The 20,189-nt window shown below is 39.9% G+C and overlaps 1 protein-coding gene across 15 annotated transcripts in view; it reads left to right on the top strand.

The window, feature by feature from the left end:
- LOC134224647 (heterogeneous nuclear ribonucleoprotein R) overlaps positions 1 to 20,189 on the top strand; it is a 150,397-nt gene that overhangs the window by 64,035 nt on the left and 66,173 nt on the right. For 10 of the 15 annotated variants that reach the window (XM_062704158.1, XM_062704167.1, XM_062704184.1 and 7 more), the window contains exons 1-2: positions 595 to 948; positions 16,130 to 16,251. In XM_062704158.1, the coding sequence (XP_062560142.1) occupies positions 879 to 948; positions 16,130 to 16,251 (192 nt within the window). In that variant the 5' untranslated portion in view covers positions 595 to 878. Of the gene's footprint in view, positions 1 to 593; positions 949 to 16,129; positions 16,252 to 20,189 lie in introns of those variants that run through there. The other 5 variants (XM_062704209.1, XM_062704200.1, XM_062704218.1 and 2 more) reach the window with 3 other exon arrangements.

Raw genomic sequence — 20,189 nt, forward strand, 5'->3', positions numbered from 1 at the left:
GATGTAGATATGAAAGCTGATTCAACCTTCAAATGACAAATATTTCAAATTTCATGTTCAAAAATCCGAATACATCCGTTTGAAAATAACCAAATCGTTTAGTATAAAAACTGATTTTTGCGTCAATATTTCTTGAATCACTTATTATGCGGATCACCGTTACATAACTCGAACCTAGGATCTGAAAATGCTACACTGTAGCTCTTCCGTCAGTAATTCAATTTATTGGATGGAGGCCAGAATTCTGTCCGCAACCCGGAAGAATCACCAGTCATGTTCAATGTTCATGAATTGCCGTTTGCTGCTGCTGCTTGCCGCAGTTATAAATACACACAACAGCACCGTTTGTTCGGCGCATATGGGATTCATGTGGAAAATACGCTGGCAATCATCCAGTCTGCGATATCCTTCGGGACATACCAACATGTGCTGCGGTGCGGCGGTGGTGGCCCGGCACCGGAAAACTTACGATAGGCGCATCCGAATGATTTAGCAAAATATCGAATTTCCAGCACCACACGTTTCGGTCCGTCCCAACCAAAACGGTTGGGCATCGCAGTGCGCCATGGCTTCCGGCATCGCTGCGGGGAAGTCTCATTTCGGTTTGAACTGTCAGTGTGTGTGTTGGTGCGGTGGAAATTTTCCCCACGAAATCCCCCCAAAAAAAGAAACGAATACTCGCCCCAAAAACAATCGTCTCGGAAGCGGAAAAATTCCAAAATCGGGTACGCCTTTTCTCCCGGTTCCGTTGCCCGGAAGTGCAGTGTCGGTCGGGCTTGTTTGACTAGTTCCGTGATATTTCCGTGCGTGACGAACGAGCGCCTCGCATCGATTTTTGAACAGCGGTGTGGTGGCGGGAAGTGTGAAGTTGTCAAAAAATGTCAGCGGAAAACTGTACCCTGGAGAGCGCTGACCTGGGCGACAAGCCTATCAAAATCGGTGCCAAAGGTAAAGCGGGAGGGTTTGTTTCTATCAAAATTCATCATTTTTTTTATTTTTGTCGATTTATTAAATTAATTAAGAAATGTGTTACTACAAAAATAAGTGAAAATGAACACAACAAGGGCTTCTAAATTTATATCCCAGCTAAAAGTGCTTGAATGGAATCCAACCTTACTGTGAATATGATTGATAGTCTCAATCGCTTTCTATCCCACGTTAGATTTAGTTTTCGGAATAAAGTATAGATTATATCCAATCAAACAATCAAAACCATCCTGCCATTTTTTGGATGACAACAAGATTTGACTATTTACAGAAACGATACTTAGAAGTTTAAAAACAAATAAGAATGGAGCAAAATTACTCGTGTCCACTCAATCAAATCAGGTATTCAACTCTTTCTAGCGGAAATTTGTTGAATTCATATACGATCATATTATCCAGAAATTTAAAAATAATCTTCCGAGTAAACAATTATTTCGGATGTCAAAACCTTACTATTTTTCTGTTTGCTGATTATCACCACCACATTTACAATCTACTAGCACAAGAATTTTACAAATTGTGTATCCTATGAATATGATTATATATGTATGATAATTTGAATGATTTTAAAGAACAAAGAGTTTTTTTTTGCAATTTTTGGAGATTTATTATCGTACAAAACATGAATAAAATGAACGATTGATAAACTTTGGTTTCTGAAAATTGAGCCATTTTTTAATGAATGTTCGAGTCTGCGGAAAATTTAATCCGATCCGAATACAGAAAGCTCACCGGAACTAAGAAAAGTAACATAAAAAATTTAAAAAATGTCTGTTCGAAAAAATTACAGTGAATGGTCCGGTGAGGATCCAGAAATATAATACTGCAAATGTGAACAAATGCAAATGAAATTTCTGCCAATCAAAGCAGAATTAATTCAGACTGAGGTGTCATACGAAAGGCAGGAACAAGAAAGGTGGAAAGCACAAAGATGGAATACGAAAGCCAGGGTTAACGGAAGGCGGAACGACACAAAAGGCGCAATCGCAAAAGGCTGAATCACGAAAAACAGAATTGCATCAAGCTGATTTAACTTAGACGGATATTTTGAATCAGAAGATCAAAACATGTGTTCACCTAAGTTAGTTCACCCACATGCAATTTTTACTTTTGTGTTTCCATCTTTCTCTGTCATAAGATACCTTAAACCGACCAGATACATACTTTCTTTTCAATGTCAGCGGAAGGTACCCAGCGAGTTAGAATCCCAAAGCGATCTGCCAAGTTTTCCTGTGAAGAATTTTTTCAACGTTCCTTACGGAAAGAAGTGCTTTTAAAGAAAAAGTTATATCCTTCTTCGACTTACACTTTGAAGATGCGGTTTTTCAAAGAATAAAAAAGATTTTCCTTTTATTCAAGAATACACCTGCTTCCGAACTAAAAATGATATTACTCTACCTTCGAAATTCCGCATTTTGTGCCATCGCCGTTCATAGCTACGAATGATGGTAAATTTTACTTTTTGTTGCATGTATAAGACTGTCGCTTTTCAAATTTCTCCTTTCGTAAGGATCTCAAAATATTAGTTTCGTCCCTTTGCGGTCTTCCCGATCCTAGGTACACTAAATAAAATTTTCGCTAAACAAAGCAGAATTAACTCTGAAACAAATTGAATCCAAAACGCCCCGAAAATAAAAAACTTTTTTTTCTTCAATTGATAGTTTGCCTTCAAAGTCGAAGAAATTGTTTAGCATGAAATTTACATACTTAAATAAAAAATTATCATAATTCGCGTTCGCGAAAACTGAGAATTAATTTTCATCATCACAACACAGATAATGAAAATTAATTCTCAGTTTTCACGTATTCTCGGAACATTTATATCCGGTACCCTGTTCTCATATTTTATCTACTTCCCTTGCATCCTTTACCTTTACTTTCTCCGTGGTTCGAAGTTCCCCCTTTTTCATCATGGCCCAATATGCTTCGATTGGACGTAGCTCAGGGCCGTTCGGTAGATTTATATCCTTCGGGACAAAATGCACCGAATAAGTTTCATACAATTCCAGCACTCCTTTTGACACACTGGCATGAAGCAAAATCCGACCAAAATAGTGGTTTTTCATTGTGCTGCTTTATTTTTGGACGTTATACCTTCTGATTAATCTTGAAACGATTGAATTACAGATTTGCAGCATTTTTCCCAAAACACTATGAGACAGGTCCAGCTGTCCAGCGTCTCATCGTGAGCCCATTTGTCCATATCGTGGATTCAATTGCTCGTTGCATTGTTCGGTTGCCATTTATCCGGATCCGTTGATGGAATGCCTCCGAGAAGAACAATTGGTCAGTCGTCATCGGACAGCCGTGTCGGTGAGACGTGTACCCAAAACCCCACCGTTTGGGCTGTAGCTCCGGCGACTGACAAGGGTAAGGTGGTGGTGCTGTGAATGAATCGAACTCATGACCGTCCGTTTATAAGGCGAACGTGTAGCCAACTACGCTGCGGGACCCCTCAGCTAAAATTTTAAGGTTTAGCTGTTTTGAATAAATGGAAAGGATTTTTTTTCAACTGGATAAAGTTGTTACACACGGAATTTGGCTTTCTTATGGCCGATTTCTTCACTCCCGCTTAGTCGCTAAACCATGTTTAAGCGTACAGGGTCCGGCAATTGAACTGCTACATAATTGATTGAAAGTAATGTAATACAAAATACGTAGTGGAAATTGGTTCTATAAAACATCGTCGAACCGTGGGCACGTCGTTATTTTGATACCAGGGGTTAGGTCTTACGACAGGATTAGACGTCGGCTCAATAAGTGAAGAAAACCCAGCTAAGGGGTTTTCATGGGTCATATCGAGCTAAGACCGGCCAGCGAGTTCACCGGACATAAATCCTATGCAAGGATGTTAACGATCATTCAGTAATTTGCGTTCGATCATTTAGTAGTTTGTCAATAACACAGTCCAGAAGCTGAATTTCAAAATATGTTGTATGATGGACTTCTAGTGCGAAGGTTTTTCTACAACTTTGCCTAATGGTTCGTTATTAGAATTCAACTAATAACGGAGTTAGAGCGCTAGTTGCAGTAACTTAAACTAAATGATTGGAATTTTGTTATCATTTAGTTTAAGTTACTGAAACTATAGCTATAACTCCGTTACTAGTGGAATTCAAACCACGAACCATTAGGCAGAGTTGTAGAAAATCCTTTGCACTAGAAGTCCACCATACAACGTGTTTTGAAATTCAGCTTCTGGAATGTGTTATTGACAAACTACTAAATTATCGAACGCAAATTACTGAATGATCGTTAACATCCTTGATCCTATGAATTTTACTGTCAGGAGTATGTTGGAGGTTGCAGCTGCTCTATAAAATCATGTTTTCTGTGCAAGTCCTGCAGGGACATCTTGTGACCTGTGGTAAAATAATACAAGAGCAGCCGTGGGACTCGTACGATGCATTACTCAATCGTCTGCGACGAGTGGTCCAGCTCAAGAACGAAAAAGATGAACTTTACCCATGAACCTTCAAAAAGTGATATGTTTTCTAGTGGAATCAAATGAAAGTTAAATGAAATATTTTTGTTTTGATCAATTTATCTGTTTATGCTAATGAAGCACTTCAATAGCCGGACATAAGCACCACTGGATATAAGCACCACTTAAGAGTTAAGTGGAGGTGAAGAAATTGGCTCTTAGTCTGAACAACCAGGACGATAGTTTCTTACTTGCTTGACGTTAGGTTGTGGCCTTTTAGGGGCGTGTAATCTATCGCCTACATAACATAATTGTAATCCACGTTCGATTAGTAGTGGAGAAAGTGCTGTTCATGCTTGCTTTTTCATAAAAAAAAATTGAGCATAAGAAGACTGAAGGCCATAACCTCAAACATATGTTTTAGGATGTGCTAGATCACCCAAACTATCCTTGAGTGCAGAACTTGCCGTCTACAGTTACCATGCTAGCTTTTATCGTCACTCCTATCTTAGATATGTATTCAACCATATCAAAAACATTCCTGAAGATCGAAACCCCAGTAACATTTTGGTTTTATAATGGTTTTTAGGCACTCTTTTAGTGTAAATAATGGTTTTCAAGAGCGTTAGAAAACTAAAAATGTTACTTGGGAAGACATGTTAAAATGGTTTTGGGATATCCTGGGTCATCCAAACCATCATTGAGTTTGAAACTTGTGATCTACAGCCACGATACTAACTTTTATTGTCATCCCAAGCTTGGATATGTATTCAACTTTGTTCAATACATATTTCTGAAGACATGGTAAGATGGTTTTGGGATATCTTCCAAACCGTCCTGGAGTCCAGAACTTACGATCTACAGCCACGACTTTTTCGTCGCTCCAAGCTTGGATATATATTCAAGCCATGGTCAGATGGTTTTGGGATATCCTGGGCCATCCAAAGCACCATTGAGTTCAGAGCTGGCAATTTACAGCCACCACACTAGCTTTTTTTTGTCAATAGAAGTTCGGATACATACTCAACCATGTCCATAATATATTACGGCAGACCAGGAGAGATGCCAAACAAGTTTTGGGATATCCTGAGTCATACAAACTGTCCTTAAGTCCGGAACATGTGATCTACAGCCACGACGCTAGCTTTTTCTGTCAATCCAAGCTTGGATATGTATTCAACCATATCCATAACATATTCCTGAAGATCAAGGTACATATAGAAATGGTTTTGATATATCCTGGGACATGAAATCCATTCTAGAGTCCAGAACTTGCGATTTACCCTCACGACACTAGCTTTTTCGTCATTCTAAGCTTGGATATGTATTCAACTTTGTACATAAAGCCTGTCCACGTTAAATTTCGGACACTCATCTTCCAAAGCGATTTTTAAACATTATTACAAACCACTGAGACTGTTTCGACTGTCATCATACCGATGAAATGGCGACAAACCAATTGGGCATTTGTCATAAGACGAGTTAATACAATCCCATTGAATTCCACCACTTAAGATGCTGTGGTGAAATTAAGTGGTGGAATTCAATGGGATTGTATTAACCCGTCTTATGACAAGTGAAGACATTCCACTAAAAAGCTCAAAATAATTGTTTCTTATCAATTGGACATTACCTAAGTGTCCGAAATTTAACGTGGACAGTAGAGTGGGGCGTCATGGTCATTTTTTCAAATCAATGGTTTTTCGAAGCCATTCTGGGTCCTGAACAACTGTGCAGAATTTGGGACCGATAGGTTGCTTCCTCGCTTTCCGCATTGCGTTTGAAGTTTGTATGGAAATTAGTATGGGAGATCGTAAATTTTTGCATTTCTACTACTAGAGGCTTCAGTACATCGTAAACCAAGTGGCACATTACGTTAAAGTATAACCTAAAGGATGCCGAAAAACTTTGCTAAAGAAGGCACGTTGCTGGAACGTCCACGAAAAAAGTTATAACGCTTCGAAGATTGAGTGTTCAAACCATATGCAAAAAATCATTTATTCTGCCAGCACTGCCGAACTACGTGGAGCAATAATTTAACTGAGTGTTATTTCAAAATTATTCATTTTATAGGACTTTGGAGCTAATGGAAGATTTTTGGAATGATTTCACAAAGTAAAAATTCCGACTAGAAGGAAAATAGGTTTTGCCCTCTGACAATTACAGGTTGTCCGGTAGTGCTGGCAGAAACATTGATTTCTTGCATATGGTTTAAACAATCTATTTTAAAAATGAAATAACATTTTTTGTAGACCTTCCAGCTGCGTTCCTTCTTCGGCAAAGTCTCTCGGCATCTTCTAGGCTATATGCCAACGTATTGAGTCACGTGATTGATGATAAATCGAAGCCGCTAAGAGCAAAAATGCAAAAAAGTACATTTTCCCATACTAATCTCCATGTAAATTTAAAACGCGATGCGGCATGCGAGGTCGCAACCAATCGAGCCCATACCCTGCACAGTTGATTGGGGTCCCAAAACGATTCAGAAAAACCTTGATCTCACTTGATCGGACGAAGTTTGCGTTTTCCCATACAACTGCGCCCCACTCTAGTGGACAGGCTTAAATATATTTGGGAAGATGGTAAGATGGTTTTGGGATATCCTGAGGATGGTTCGCCTAGTGTCTGATATTTTTCACTGATAGGGAAGTTAATTTCAAGCAATTTTGCTGGAGACATTGTTCCTTTTATCCATCTTGTTATATTAAACATCTATTTTTCTGTTGGGGTCATATATGACCCCGTGAACTTGAAAGGGTTAAATTAACTTATTTACGGTCAACTTCCCGCAGAACCCATATTTTTGACGTCTCCGACTAACATTAGTTCGATTTTGGCCAACATTAGGCCGATTCACACGTGTAGCGCTTTTTAAGTATTTGAAGGGACAGGTCAGTTATGGCTCATAAACCAAAGGTAAACAAAGCCTTCTCTCACTGATTCAAATACCACTTTTCTTCATTTAAGCAAACCACCGATCACGTAGCGGAAGTCTTCATCTTTCTGCAAGCAATGTAGGTTTGCGTGACCGAGTCATCATGGGCTCAGTATAGTCGAAACAAGGCTCTGTTTACGTTTGCTCTAATTATTTGTTATATGAGAAGTATCGTACTGAAATAAGTGTTCAATTTTCAGATTTTATTTCAGTTTGGCGAGTAGTCACAAAGAAACAAAGATTCACAAAAAAAAATGTGCGGAAAAGCAACAGCAGCTCGGAGTATTTTTTTTTTGCATGACATAGTTTGCTTAGGGAAAAAATGCAGTAAGAAATTATTAAAATCTTTCACTTATGATCTTTGTATACATGCTTGAGTTTTTTACACCGAAATCTCAGCATTCTTTGATTATTTTCCCGAGATGGGCTAATTGACCTTTCTCTTAAACAATTTTTATTCGTCAGTCGATTCTTTGATTCATTCAACGTCAACTTTCCCAAAGAACCAATATTTTTTTTATATTTTTATAAGTCAAAGAATCGACTACGACAATAAAACGAAATAAAGTTGTAAACAAAAAACGTTAATTGTCCCGAGTTTTAGCAAATTTACTGAGCTTCAGCGAGCTTGATTTTGCCGGGGTCGAAAAAGAAAACCTTTGTTAAACACGATACTTCGTGATGTTTTTTGCAAGCTTTACAACAATGCACACAGATTTGCGAAAAAAAATCGTTGCTTCCAATGACAAATAAGCAAGATCGCACGTTTCATCAGCGTTTTATAGTGACGTTGAAGGCCTTCATTAACCGTGTGGTTAGATATTCCTGAAAATAACATTTCCTCGCAAATAATATTTTCACATAAAAATCATTTCCTCAAAAGTTCATTTCTCTGAATTCAGCATTTGCCTGTAAAATAGGTTTTCTCGAATATGAGATTTCCCCAAAAATGAAAATGTCCCGGAAATAACTTCCACCAAAAAAAAATCCAGAAAGTTACCAGATCCAGGAGGTTTTTCCCTGAAAATCACATTTTCCGAAAATAAAATTTCCCCTAGTATGACATTTTTCCGAAAATAACATTGCCGATAACGACATTTCCCGAAAATGGCATATTTTCGAAAACAAAAACTACCCATGATAATATTTTCTGGAAAACTATATTTTGCCAAATAGCATTCCCGCGAAGATGAAATTTCTCCTTCTGAGGATTTTATTTCCCTTCAAATGACATTTCCCAAAAATTGCATTTCCACAGAAAATGATATTTTCTAATACGGCATTTCATCGAAAACTACATTTCCCTGAAAACAACATCCACCCAAAAATTGAATTCTCGATAATAGCATTTCCCTGAAAATAAGGTTTCCTTAGAAAAGACAGAAAAGACATTTTTTTAAAATGACGTATTTCCTAGAATAACGTTTACCCGAGAATTACATTCTCTCGAAAAAAAAGCGTTAGTATGACATTTCCTTTGAGAAAAATATTTCTTTCGAAAATGGCATTTCTCCCGAAAATAATATTTTCCGAATCAGCATTTTCCAGAAAGTAATGTTTTAACTAAAACGACTTTTCCCCCAAAAAATATTTCTCCCGAAAATGATATTCGCCGAAAATAAAATTTACCCGAAAGTAACATTCCCTCAAAAAAGACACGAAAACAGCATTTCTCCTTAAGGACACTCCCCACGGAATCCAAGTTTCAAAGTGCTCGCGTTTTCGAGGCGGCGCACAACTGTCATTTTTGTTGATTTAGCTTTGCTGGGTCGCAGCATGCGTGAATTAATAAAAATGACAGTTGTGCGTTGCTTTCGTATCGAGTGGTGTGCCCCCGAAAACGCGAGCACTTTGAAACTTGGATTTCATGAGGAGTTACCTTAAATGACATTTCTTTCGAAAATGACATTTCCCCGAATACAAATGTTCATCAAAAATTACATTTCCCTGAAAAAACAGTTCTTCGAAAAGATTGTTTCTAAAAAAACATTTCTCAGGAAATTATGTTTGCCGTAAAAAACATTTCCCTGCATATGACATTTCCCCGAAAGGGAGATTTCCCCGGAAATGACATTTTTCCGAATATCACATAGGGGAGCTGTTCCGTTTTCTCACTGAACATTTATTCATCACATCGCAAAACAGAGAAATACATCACTAATATTGTCGCTTCTTTTTGCTAACATGCATGCTCACAGCTTAAAAATCACAAAAATAAAAAACAAATCAAATTCCTTCTCATTGCTTTGTTTTTGAAGGGGCTTAAATGGGTGCTATGAGACGAAATGCCGAACCGTTCCCCCATTTTAAAAAAATGGCTGTGATTATTATTCCCCAAAAAAATTTTTTTTTTTTCGAAAACAACATTTCTCCGAGAAGAAAACCCAAAAACAAAACAAAAATCTGGAAAAGACATTGTTTGAAATGTTCTCCTACAAAAGAAGAGATCTCATATGTAAACTAATGACTTATACGGGTTAATCTCTCGAATAAATTGACTGCTATTAACGTGTTACTAATACTTGTGGATCAGGAAATTGTTACATTCGTTCGATCAATCGTTCTTTGGTGCACTTCGTGGCTAACGTCCGTTATGCCTATCGTCTATTATTTCTATCGTCTATCATGCCGGTCGTACATTAGATAGACCACTGAAGTGCACAGGACCCCTAACTGACCGGTTTTGCTGCAGTCGAAGAGGGTTTACTCTGTTTCAAATTTCCATTCAATTAATCTGTGATCAATTTATGGTGTCAGTTGAAACAATTAAAAATATATTTCGGGTATTGTCAACTTTTTCATCCTTATTTGAGACGCAAGTTGTTTCTATTATAATCACCTTGATTATAGTTCTTTCAGCTGTTGAATAAATTGCAATGATAGCTGCAATGATTTACGATTTCTATTAGCTCCAATGATTTTTTTTTTCAAAAGAACATTTTTTCTGTAGGTACTCTTAAAAAAAAGTTTCTTTTTTATTTCCTGCTATAGATACTTTCGTTTTTTTCCTCCGCCACGTTGTCTCGAATTATCTAAAATTGTCCTTCTGAAACAAAAAGTTTTCCAAGAGATTACACACAGAGATTTTTTTTTTTAATTTTGAGGAGCTCCAGAGATTTATTTTCAAAAACATGCAATTCAAGTTACTTTTTAAATATCAACCAAAGAACCATAATAGTAGTTTGTGCAACTAGTTGCAAAAAGATGATTTTTTCAGCACGAGTTGTACGTTTATCCAACGAGGCTTGCCGAGTTGGATAAATACTACGAGTGCTGAAAAAATCGAGTTTTGCAACGAGTTGCACACGCTATTTTTTGCAATGACGAAAATGGGCTTTAATATGATAAATTTATACCAAAATTGTACAATCGAATTATCTCCACATGATCATTCATGCCAATAAATTATGTTGCGGCAGAGAACAATAAGATTCCATCTTATCGTGCCAAATTGCATAGCTTGAAAAGCTATGAAGCGAAGAATGCAATTGCCTTTGGAAAATTGTGATGTTATGTCCAACAAACCATTTCATTTATTACGAGACGCTTAGAGTACACTATTTAAACACTCACCCAAACTAATTCAGCTAAATGTAGTCAAGAAACTACTGTCCCAATGTAGGTTTTTCATTATAGCACCCAAATGAGTGCTATAATGAATATTATGCAACCCATTTGAGTTGCATAATGGTCATTAAAGCACCCATTCTGTTGGTATGGAAAAGTAGGCCGTTTTATCACTCAAATGACAACTGTAAACCAGGTATTATGATCAGGAATTGCAAAAAATACTTTTTATGGATTCTTCAAAACGTTCTGATATTTTTTCCATCCTTTCAATTTCTACAAAAAATGTCAATTTTTTCAGCAACTTGCACAGTAAACATTTTCTGATTCTCTTACAAGAACTCTATTGTAGGTAGGGATTTAGAAGTTCATCAAGAGGTATCCAAGGAAATTCATTGGGAAGATTTTCCTTGGAAATCCGTATCTTAGGAGCGTGTCTGCGTTCAAAAGTTGATTTGAACATCATGAACATTTTTAAATAATTTTAATCCTAAGTATTCAAACATAATTGTTGCAAAACTGACATCATATGCTTGAAAAGGGATAAAAATTCTAGTACCATTATAACAGCTTTGTTGTACGAGAAAGGCAAAAAGGTAACAATGTTTCCAAAAACGAGAGAGTACCATAGATCAATCAAATTTTGAGAAATCTAATACAAGTTGTAGAAGAAATTCGAATTTCACGACAAAAAATGCTACAAGCAAGTAATTGTAATAAAACCGAATGTTCATAGAAACACCATCATGCAACCCCAATTCCCAAGCCACACGTGATTGGCAACATTGATTGTCAACCCATTGTAATATTTACTTTACCTTTCACAACTACCGTTGCCGTTTCCACCGAGTCCAATTCCAACTGCTCAGATTGCATTCTCATTCCCAGCAGGATCAGCGATGGTCCTTTACATCGGCGGACCGCAAACCTAAAACAAAACGCAACACAAAACATCTATCAGTTTCGATAGTATCCGAATAAGAAGAAAAATAACTGCCATACCCATGTCTTCTTCCATTCAGTGTGAAGATAATTAATTTTTGCGAACCTCGTGAATCGCTCGCGATTCGATGTGTTCATCTTTTTGCTATGCTACACTCTGCTTCTTCTTCTTCATCGCCCGATTTTGATTTTTTTTTCGGGTAGGCGTGTGTATGGCGCGTATCCCGTTTTTCCCTCTCCTGGTCCCCAACGCCTACCGATCATCTCTGCCGCCCCACATCCACACATCCCTTAGCTCGATTGAGGGCGCAGAGAGTTGCTTAACACCGCGCCGCACACAGTAGGTAACGTGTGTTGTAAGACAGCGCGCGGGCAGCAGCAGCAGCAGCAACATAGCAAACGCGTTGTTCATCATCGGGAGCCAGCAACATCAATAGAGAAGGACGGCAGGCGGGCAGCCAGGCAGCCGCAGCACAGACAGCAGTTTCCACACTCAAACAAGAGCTCGAACACTCTCCTCTTGGTTTCACGGGACTTAGACGCCGACGTCGACTATGGTGATGGAGTCCACCAGTTGCTGGTACCGAGAATAGTAGTTTGGCTTAGAGCTAATTGCGTCCGGGACTGTTGGGAGGTCGAAAACGCGTGTGTCAGAATCCCGGAAGGATTTGGTGTTCTGATTGGTTGTGATTGGAACAGATTTCGCCCGCTGAATGCACCTGCATGCGAAAGTGGAAGAAAACTGGAGTGAGACACGGTTCGAGGCGGTAAGCAACGTAATTGGTAAGAAATTCCTTGTGAATACCCTGCCGGGGATGAAGGAAATGAGCTGTGGCAGAGCTGTGGAGCACTAGTTGGAAGGGATATTATGAAATTAGGGATAAGAAAATCGCATTAACGAAGGTCATTAGACTCTGTAGGTCGTTGACCCCGCACGATTTTTTCCTGGTTGACTAAGGTGCTGCAAATGTGTTGGAAGAGGCGGCAGGGTGGTGGTGATTGTTGCCAATTTTGGGCTGTGTAGGGGTTGCTTCTGTGTGGGAAACGGTTGAAGCTGTGTTGGTGCCGAAGTCAGTTTACGAAACATAAAACAACGGTATAATGGCGAGAAACACGCAAGTATGTTCTCCAACCAAGCCTCCCTGAACTAAAGAGAGGAGCCCATCAACATCAAATCCAATTTGCCAAAAGTCCAGTTCCACTGGGCCCCAAAAACCGATGGTGTGAGTGTGTACGCGAAACACGGTAACAAAAGGCACCCGGAATTGGAAGGAATAAAATCGCAAAAGTTGCGAATTTCGTGGGTCGCGGTATGAGTGCGAAATTCTTCCTCACACGATGTGGCCCACACATACATCGAGTAAGATGGACCGTTTTCATTTTTTTTTTCGGGGGTCTAACCCCACGTAGAACTCACCGCGCCGCAGGGGGAGTTCTCGAATCGAATGTAAGCACATGTGTACGATACAGATGGTCACATAAGCACCAACACCAGCAACGATCCACCCAACCAAATCACTACCTATTATCATATCTTGATTCTCTGTCCTTTGAAACGTCACATTTTCACGTAATCAAACTATTGATGACTTGTAGACACTTAATGTAACTTCGTTTGTCTCACAAAACTGCTAAAACGCATAACCTTTTCAATGAAATCACTCTTTTTCAAAGGGTTAAACTTGTGCGCATACATTACCAGTAGCTGTAGATCAGCTCAACATTACGTAGTATGACTGCGATGACGTCACAAAATATATAAAATCCTTAAAATCTTTAAAATACCACATTTTTACGAATAAACTTATAACTGGAACTCGGTTGTCATAGTTTTATGAATTATTCTTATGAATGGACCTTTGCAAGATGGCTCTAAAGTTTGGAAGTGCCATAATTTCCACGGACGAAAATGGCCGCCATTAAAGAACTCACGCACAGAACACATAAGCAAGAAACGTATTTTATTTTCTGCAGAATTATCTTTGGAACAACAGTTTAACTAACGATTTAACGCTTGTTTCTACAAGAGAAAAGAATAAAAACACTGAACTGTATCTTTGAAATTTATAATTTATTTGTTTTAACAAATATCCACCGCTTTTTGAGCTTTGATGTTTCATATGGGTTCGATATGCTTCATCCCATCTCTTAACAACTATTAGAACGCGCCAGAGTCGGCGTCAGTATCTTATTTAAATTCTTCAGCTTTGAGCCATTGATCATTTTGACCAACTCTTCATTTTCCCTCGTAATCACGTCACTTAATTCTTGATTCGTTTGAAAACACAGTAAAATTCTCTCACGGGTATCGCCAGAATCCACAACTTGCGCCCATAGATAACACCTCCACCAAAAGTAGGTCAGATGTGTCACCCGAGCTGTTCGCGCACCCACCGTCATAACACTACGCTTCCCTGTACCCGAACTTGAACTAATTTGCGCGATACGGCCCCAAACGCATCTGAATGGATCCGACCTGCTCGGGCCACCGTAACTTCAAATACTGTGGGGCCTGTTTTCACTTTCAACGGATTTAACCCGCACAGTGTGCAAAATCTAATGACTGCCAAAAAGAAGCCCCGCACGCACACAAGGTCCCCCTTAAATGTACAAAAATCCATACGCATTCGCATTCGCAAAAAAACGCACATTTTCGCTTGCCATTCTCTACATCTAATCCTCACCGGTCGATCGACCAAAAACCGGCCGAACCAGCGACCAATACACGCATCGTGACCCAGTTTCTGCGCCAATTTCGAGGCCACGGTGCGTTAACGCACCGCCGCCGTCAGTCACAGCAGAACGATAAAGGAGGAAGAAAAGAAGCGCGCGAGCGCGAGAGGGGGTCGCACGCGCAGGTTCGCGATTTATTTCGCGAAGTCAGACGCACCCGACCCAAAAGAGACGAAACAAACGTGCATAGGCCGCAACCGCAGCAGCAGCGGCAGCGATTATGCGTAAGCATTTCTCACTTCTTCCTTACCGTCATCTTCGCCGGTCGCGGGAATCGGTGATTCAATACCCGGCTCAGTCAAGTCATTTTTTTTATCCGCCTTCCGCGCTGCGCTGGCTGGCTGACTGGTGGAAGAGTGCGAAACGCACGCTTGCTTTGTTTAGTGCCAAAACTCTCGCTTTCGACCTTCTTGTGTATCGTTCGCATTGATTTTCGCACACGCAAACGTACGCATCTTGAACAAAGCAACCAAAAAAACGCATACTCACAATCCGTCTCTTTAATTTTCGCGTAAATATTCGCGAAAAAAAATTGGCGAACCGCGGCATTTATTTTCGGTAGGTACGTTTCTGAGCCACACGCACTCGCAACGCAACTCGCTTGTATGCGTTCGCGGCGCGCGGCCTTGGACTAGATTCGCACAAAATAATCATCATTCGTCGTCTGCCGTGCCCTAACGAGTTTAAATGTGAGTACATATAGAAAAAGCGAGCGAACGCAACGCACCCAGGCAACATGTGCCACCTCCCCGTTCCATTCTTCCCGTGCCGATGCATGATTAGGCTTAGGAGTGGTCATTTTATTAGTCCGGTTTACTCTCTGTTTTGACCGGAAGCATTCGATGGTGACAGCCACAGTCTGACCCCTTCCCATCTGAATTTCCATTTGTTTTGTTTGTGTCAATTTAGGCTGTGTAATGAAATGTAAGGCACCCTTCCCATTCAGAAAAGGGGTTCATTTTTCGGTGCTGGCACCAAACTACCGTGCGTCGGTCAGTTTGACTTTTTGAATCCCACCCTCTCACGGTGATGCGGCGACGACGACGACGACGACGACGGTGCGTGCGTGAGAGCAGCGGACTTTTGCTTCTCTTCTTTTTTGTTCTCTCGTCGCAGCAGCAACAGCAGCGACAGCATACGCATCGAATGGTTTTTGTGACTGCCGGTGCTGCTGATGACCACGCTGCCTGCCTTCCGTTGCGTCTAGCTGCTGGTTGACCATCGTTGTTGCCAATCCTGACCTTTCCCAAAAAACGCACCCCACGAAAACCGATGCGTGACGCACATTTTCCTCCTTGTTCTCCCCAATTTCTCTCGGCTAGTTGATGAGTGATTCCCTTTATTTTTTCTTCTCTTCCTTTCTATGACGGTGCGTGAGAATGCGTTTTTCTGTCTCGTGGGTTGTGGCTTCCGACATAAATGCGACGGGATGACGAATATGTGTTCAACGGAAAGACATAATGCACCGCCTTTTTGCTATCCCTCACCTATAGAACATCGATTGATTTTTGCTTATTTCTCTTATCTCTGCTTCGTTACAGAAATGGCTGAAGGTAATGGTGAACTGGTCGAAGAAATTGCAACCCAGAAAATGGAAGGCGCTGGCGATGGCGAACGGACAGAAGACTACACAAAACTGCTAGTATACGGGCTCGACAAAAAGGTAGGTTTGACAATGTAATTAAGCGAATGTTACCAAGAAGGTAATCAACACTCAAATGGGCATGTTTACAGTAAGAAACAACATTGGAGATTGAATTACAATTACAAGTACTTTAATTATAATTTCCGAAATAACAGAAAGATTGTAAGGCAATTATTTATTGGCAACGCTGCTTACTTCACTAATTGACATTTTACGTTTTATTGTCTCAGTCGATTATTCGACTTTTTAGAGTCACTCCTGACAGAATCCAAGTTTCAAAGTGCTCGCGTTTTCGGGGGCACACCACTCGATACGGAAGCAACGCACAACTGTCATTTTTATTTTTTCACGCATGCTGTGACGCATGAAAACGTCGAAACCGACCCCCGAAAACGCGAGCCTCCAAAAATTACCTGAACCGGACTGAAGGTGGGCTTCGTGGCCGTACGGTTAGCGAAGTCCATCGTCTAGACGCATGTGCTAGGGAGTGTAGGTTCGATTCCCACCCCACTGGCCCACTGGGTGTTATGTGTCCTGTCCGTAGTCCAGTACGACCTCTGGTCGAAGGCGGTGTTCCTGTCTTTTTATTTTATATTTGGCCTGATGTTTGTCCAAGATGGGACAAATGTTAGGCGGAAACTTGCAGCACTTTTTTGATTTGTTGTTTTAAATTTTGCGAATACCTAAAAAGCGTCAACAAATATGGGTCCTTTAATTTGACCTCAAGTAAGTAAAGAAATCGATGGAGCGATTTTTTTATGAGCAAGGCCAATTTACAAATCCCGGCAAAAAAACACAGCAAAACCTTTAGATTTTGGAAACATTCAATTGTGACATCGTTATTTAAGATTTTGACAATAATGGGCTGTGTCATGGGTTTTGTTTTATGTCAGAAATATATTTCAGGGGGTCTTCTTTTTTCTAAGTTCTGCCTTTATAATGGGTCATTTGCTTACCAACTTCTAGCACTGTTTTGGCACAAAACAATGTTTAATTAGATTCACTTAGAATCAAATAAAAATTAACCAGACGCTCAACAACAAATTAAAAGATTAGATGTAAACGCTAATAGTTATTTAAAAGTATTGTATATTTTAATATGATCAAATTATGATCAAATTAGAACGAAGATTGCTATTTGATATTAGCTCCTAAGCTGACCCATAATAGTATGAGGACTGTATGTAGCTCTTTGGAATATCAACGTTTTTTTATCTCGAAGAAATCTAATTAGATTTCTTTTAGAAATTATTCAAATAGGGAAATGGTCATTTATCCGAAAGTCTTTTGACGGAAAGCCATTCGACCAAATGGCACTTATCTGAACAACACGTTAAGCTTAAAGTCATCTAGCTAAATTCCATTCGCTGGGAATTGAACTTTTGATCTAAACGATTATTAGATCGAAACGGTATGGCTGAAAATGTCATTTGGCTGAAAACGACATACGGTCGACATGTCACAAGGTCGAACCGATAATGATAATGATGATGATGATGACGATGACAGTACTGCCATCTTTTGGGTAATTTAGCAAGGCATTTTCCAATATCACTGGTCATATCTGATAAACGATTTGATCATGTTTATATTATTGTTCGTATTTCATTAAACTCCTGTATGAAGGGCCAAGAATGGGTAGGGTGGTTCCATAAGCAGAGACACTTATGCGAAATCCACGGAATGAGTAGAGAATCTCCTTCCAGAAGAAAGTTCGTACAGTCAGTACTATAATCAAGCCCTCAATCAGTAATATAATCAGGATTGACCCAATAGAAGGGGAGAAGATCCCGCCCTTGGTAATCCCACTCTTCCTATTCAAATCACCTCAATCGAGTGCCCTGATGCTTATTTCTATATACACCCAGGTTCTGTTTACACGGTTGGAATTCATTAATTTCTCGGTTAACCCGAACACACAGCTTTTTAAATACCACCTGAATTTTCTTTGATTTTTTGTGATTTTTTTCGGTTCAAAGGCCAAAAATGCCCTTTGACCGAAATGTTTGTTTTGCCGAATAGGTCATGTGGCCAAAAATACCGTTTCCGTTTGACATGAAGGAACATTTGACGAATTTTCGACCCAAAGACCACTTGTCCATCTGGACCAAGTGATTTTTGGGTAAGGTGGGTTCAGGCCTAATGATTTGTTCTGCCTAATGACATATTGGACCAAGCAACTTTTGCTCTTGTGAACCATCGGTCAAATGTTTTTTTATCGACTTTAAGTGTAGATGGGCGGACGCTGTTGGCCAGGGTGAAGGCTGATAAATTACAATTACAATTTGCAGTTTGACGATTCACGTCAAATATTGTATACATTTAGGCTATATCACGTGTGGAATTACGCTAATAATGGCGTTCCATTTAGGTCCATGATTTTCAGCGTAAATTTCAGTGGATTTTTCTATCTGTGTATAGAAGAGAAGGAACTATTCCACCGACACTACTACCCAGCTTCAGCAGCATCTCCCACTCTGTGAGGGAGTAGGGTCTCAACAATTGATAATACCCTAAAACTAAGCAATTACGCGCTGTATATGAGATGCATGATGCATAAAAGAACTAAAATTTCCAATAATTTAGCGTTGATGCTCAGAAGTTTCAATACTACTGGCAAATTGGTGGAGAGTTTGCGAATCGTTTGATATTCATTTATTTAGTCTACATCTAAACAGATAACACTGAATCAACAATTTGATGCCTCAATACAAGGTTCGAGGCCGCATCTCTCGAATCGATTGATATATAAATCTTTTAAATCCATTGAAAGATAAAGGACCTATTAATGTTACAAATCTTACATGATTTCGTGACGATCCCCAATTTTAAAATTCTCATTTTACACCCTGTATCCGAGTCTTCCCCTTAGACGTAATTTACGTCTAAAAAATACACGATTAGCAAAACCTTATTTATGAGTTTCGATTGGAATTCAAGACAAAATTTTCATAACGACTTAACTGCTTTTGTTAACAAAGATTCAAACGTTGATTTGACGAATCTGATTGCACTTCGACGCAAACCAACGCCATCAACAGGTTGCAGAAACCTTCATCTATCTATTGTTAGCGTTGGTTCGCGTGGGAGTGCTATCAGATTCGTCAAATCGACGTTCGAATCTTTGTTTACAAAAGCAGATAAGTCGTTTTGAAAATTTTGTCTTGAATTGTAATTCGTCCGCCATTACTAATTTTTGTTCGAGGTACCCCCAAGGGCTAGTAAAGGTACCCCCAGGGGTACATGTACCCCAGGTTGAGAACTGCTGGTCTAGAGTCTGATGCGGTGCAGCGCCTACTTTGGGGACCGATCCCAGCCAGAAGGTCCATTATCATGGACCCCGGCACCATGCACTACCCCGGCATAAAGGCAACGGTTGTGGACTGGTGAACGTTAGCGAGTATGACCTAGATCCAGAGGTGTTTCGGGTGGTCGCTTTGGAGAGCCGCAATTGCACTGACAGAGTCGGTTAGGACGATGATCGGTTTGATATATGGCGTGGTGGCGGCTATGAACAGAGCTGCGATCTCTACCAAAAAACGCTGCACAACGTAGGTGTCAGTTACTACTAGGCAGACTCTCAAACGTAGCCGTCTTTAATACTGCGGTACGGAGGCGGGAGGAGCAGTCTGGGTGTCAGCGTTGAGCGCATTTTGCAACGCCCGAAATCTGGAGAGTACTCTTAGGCTAATGTGCCTGAAAGTCATCAGCGCATATCACACCGCATCTTGCGAGGCGACCTGAGTACTCATGTATATGACGCTTATCAATCTGGTGGAGAAAATAGATGAGAAGTGCTGCGTCCTCAGGGTTACCAGTAATGCAAGAAGGAATATCAAGGCAGCAACGAAGCGAAATGGTAGAGAGAGTTGGATAATTCTATTAAGGGCAGGTTGGCCCATCGCCTAGTCCCACGTGTGTCGGAATGGATAAGCAGACCTCATCGAGAGCTAAAC

This window comes from Armigeres subalbatus, chromosome 1 (assembly GCF_024139115.2).
Source record: "Armigeres subalbatus isolate Guangzhou_Male chromosome 1, GZ_Asu_2, whole genome shotgun sequence".
Lineage (NCBI taxonomy): Eukaryota > Metazoa > Arthropoda > Insecta > Diptera > Culicidae > Armigeres > Armigeres subalbatus.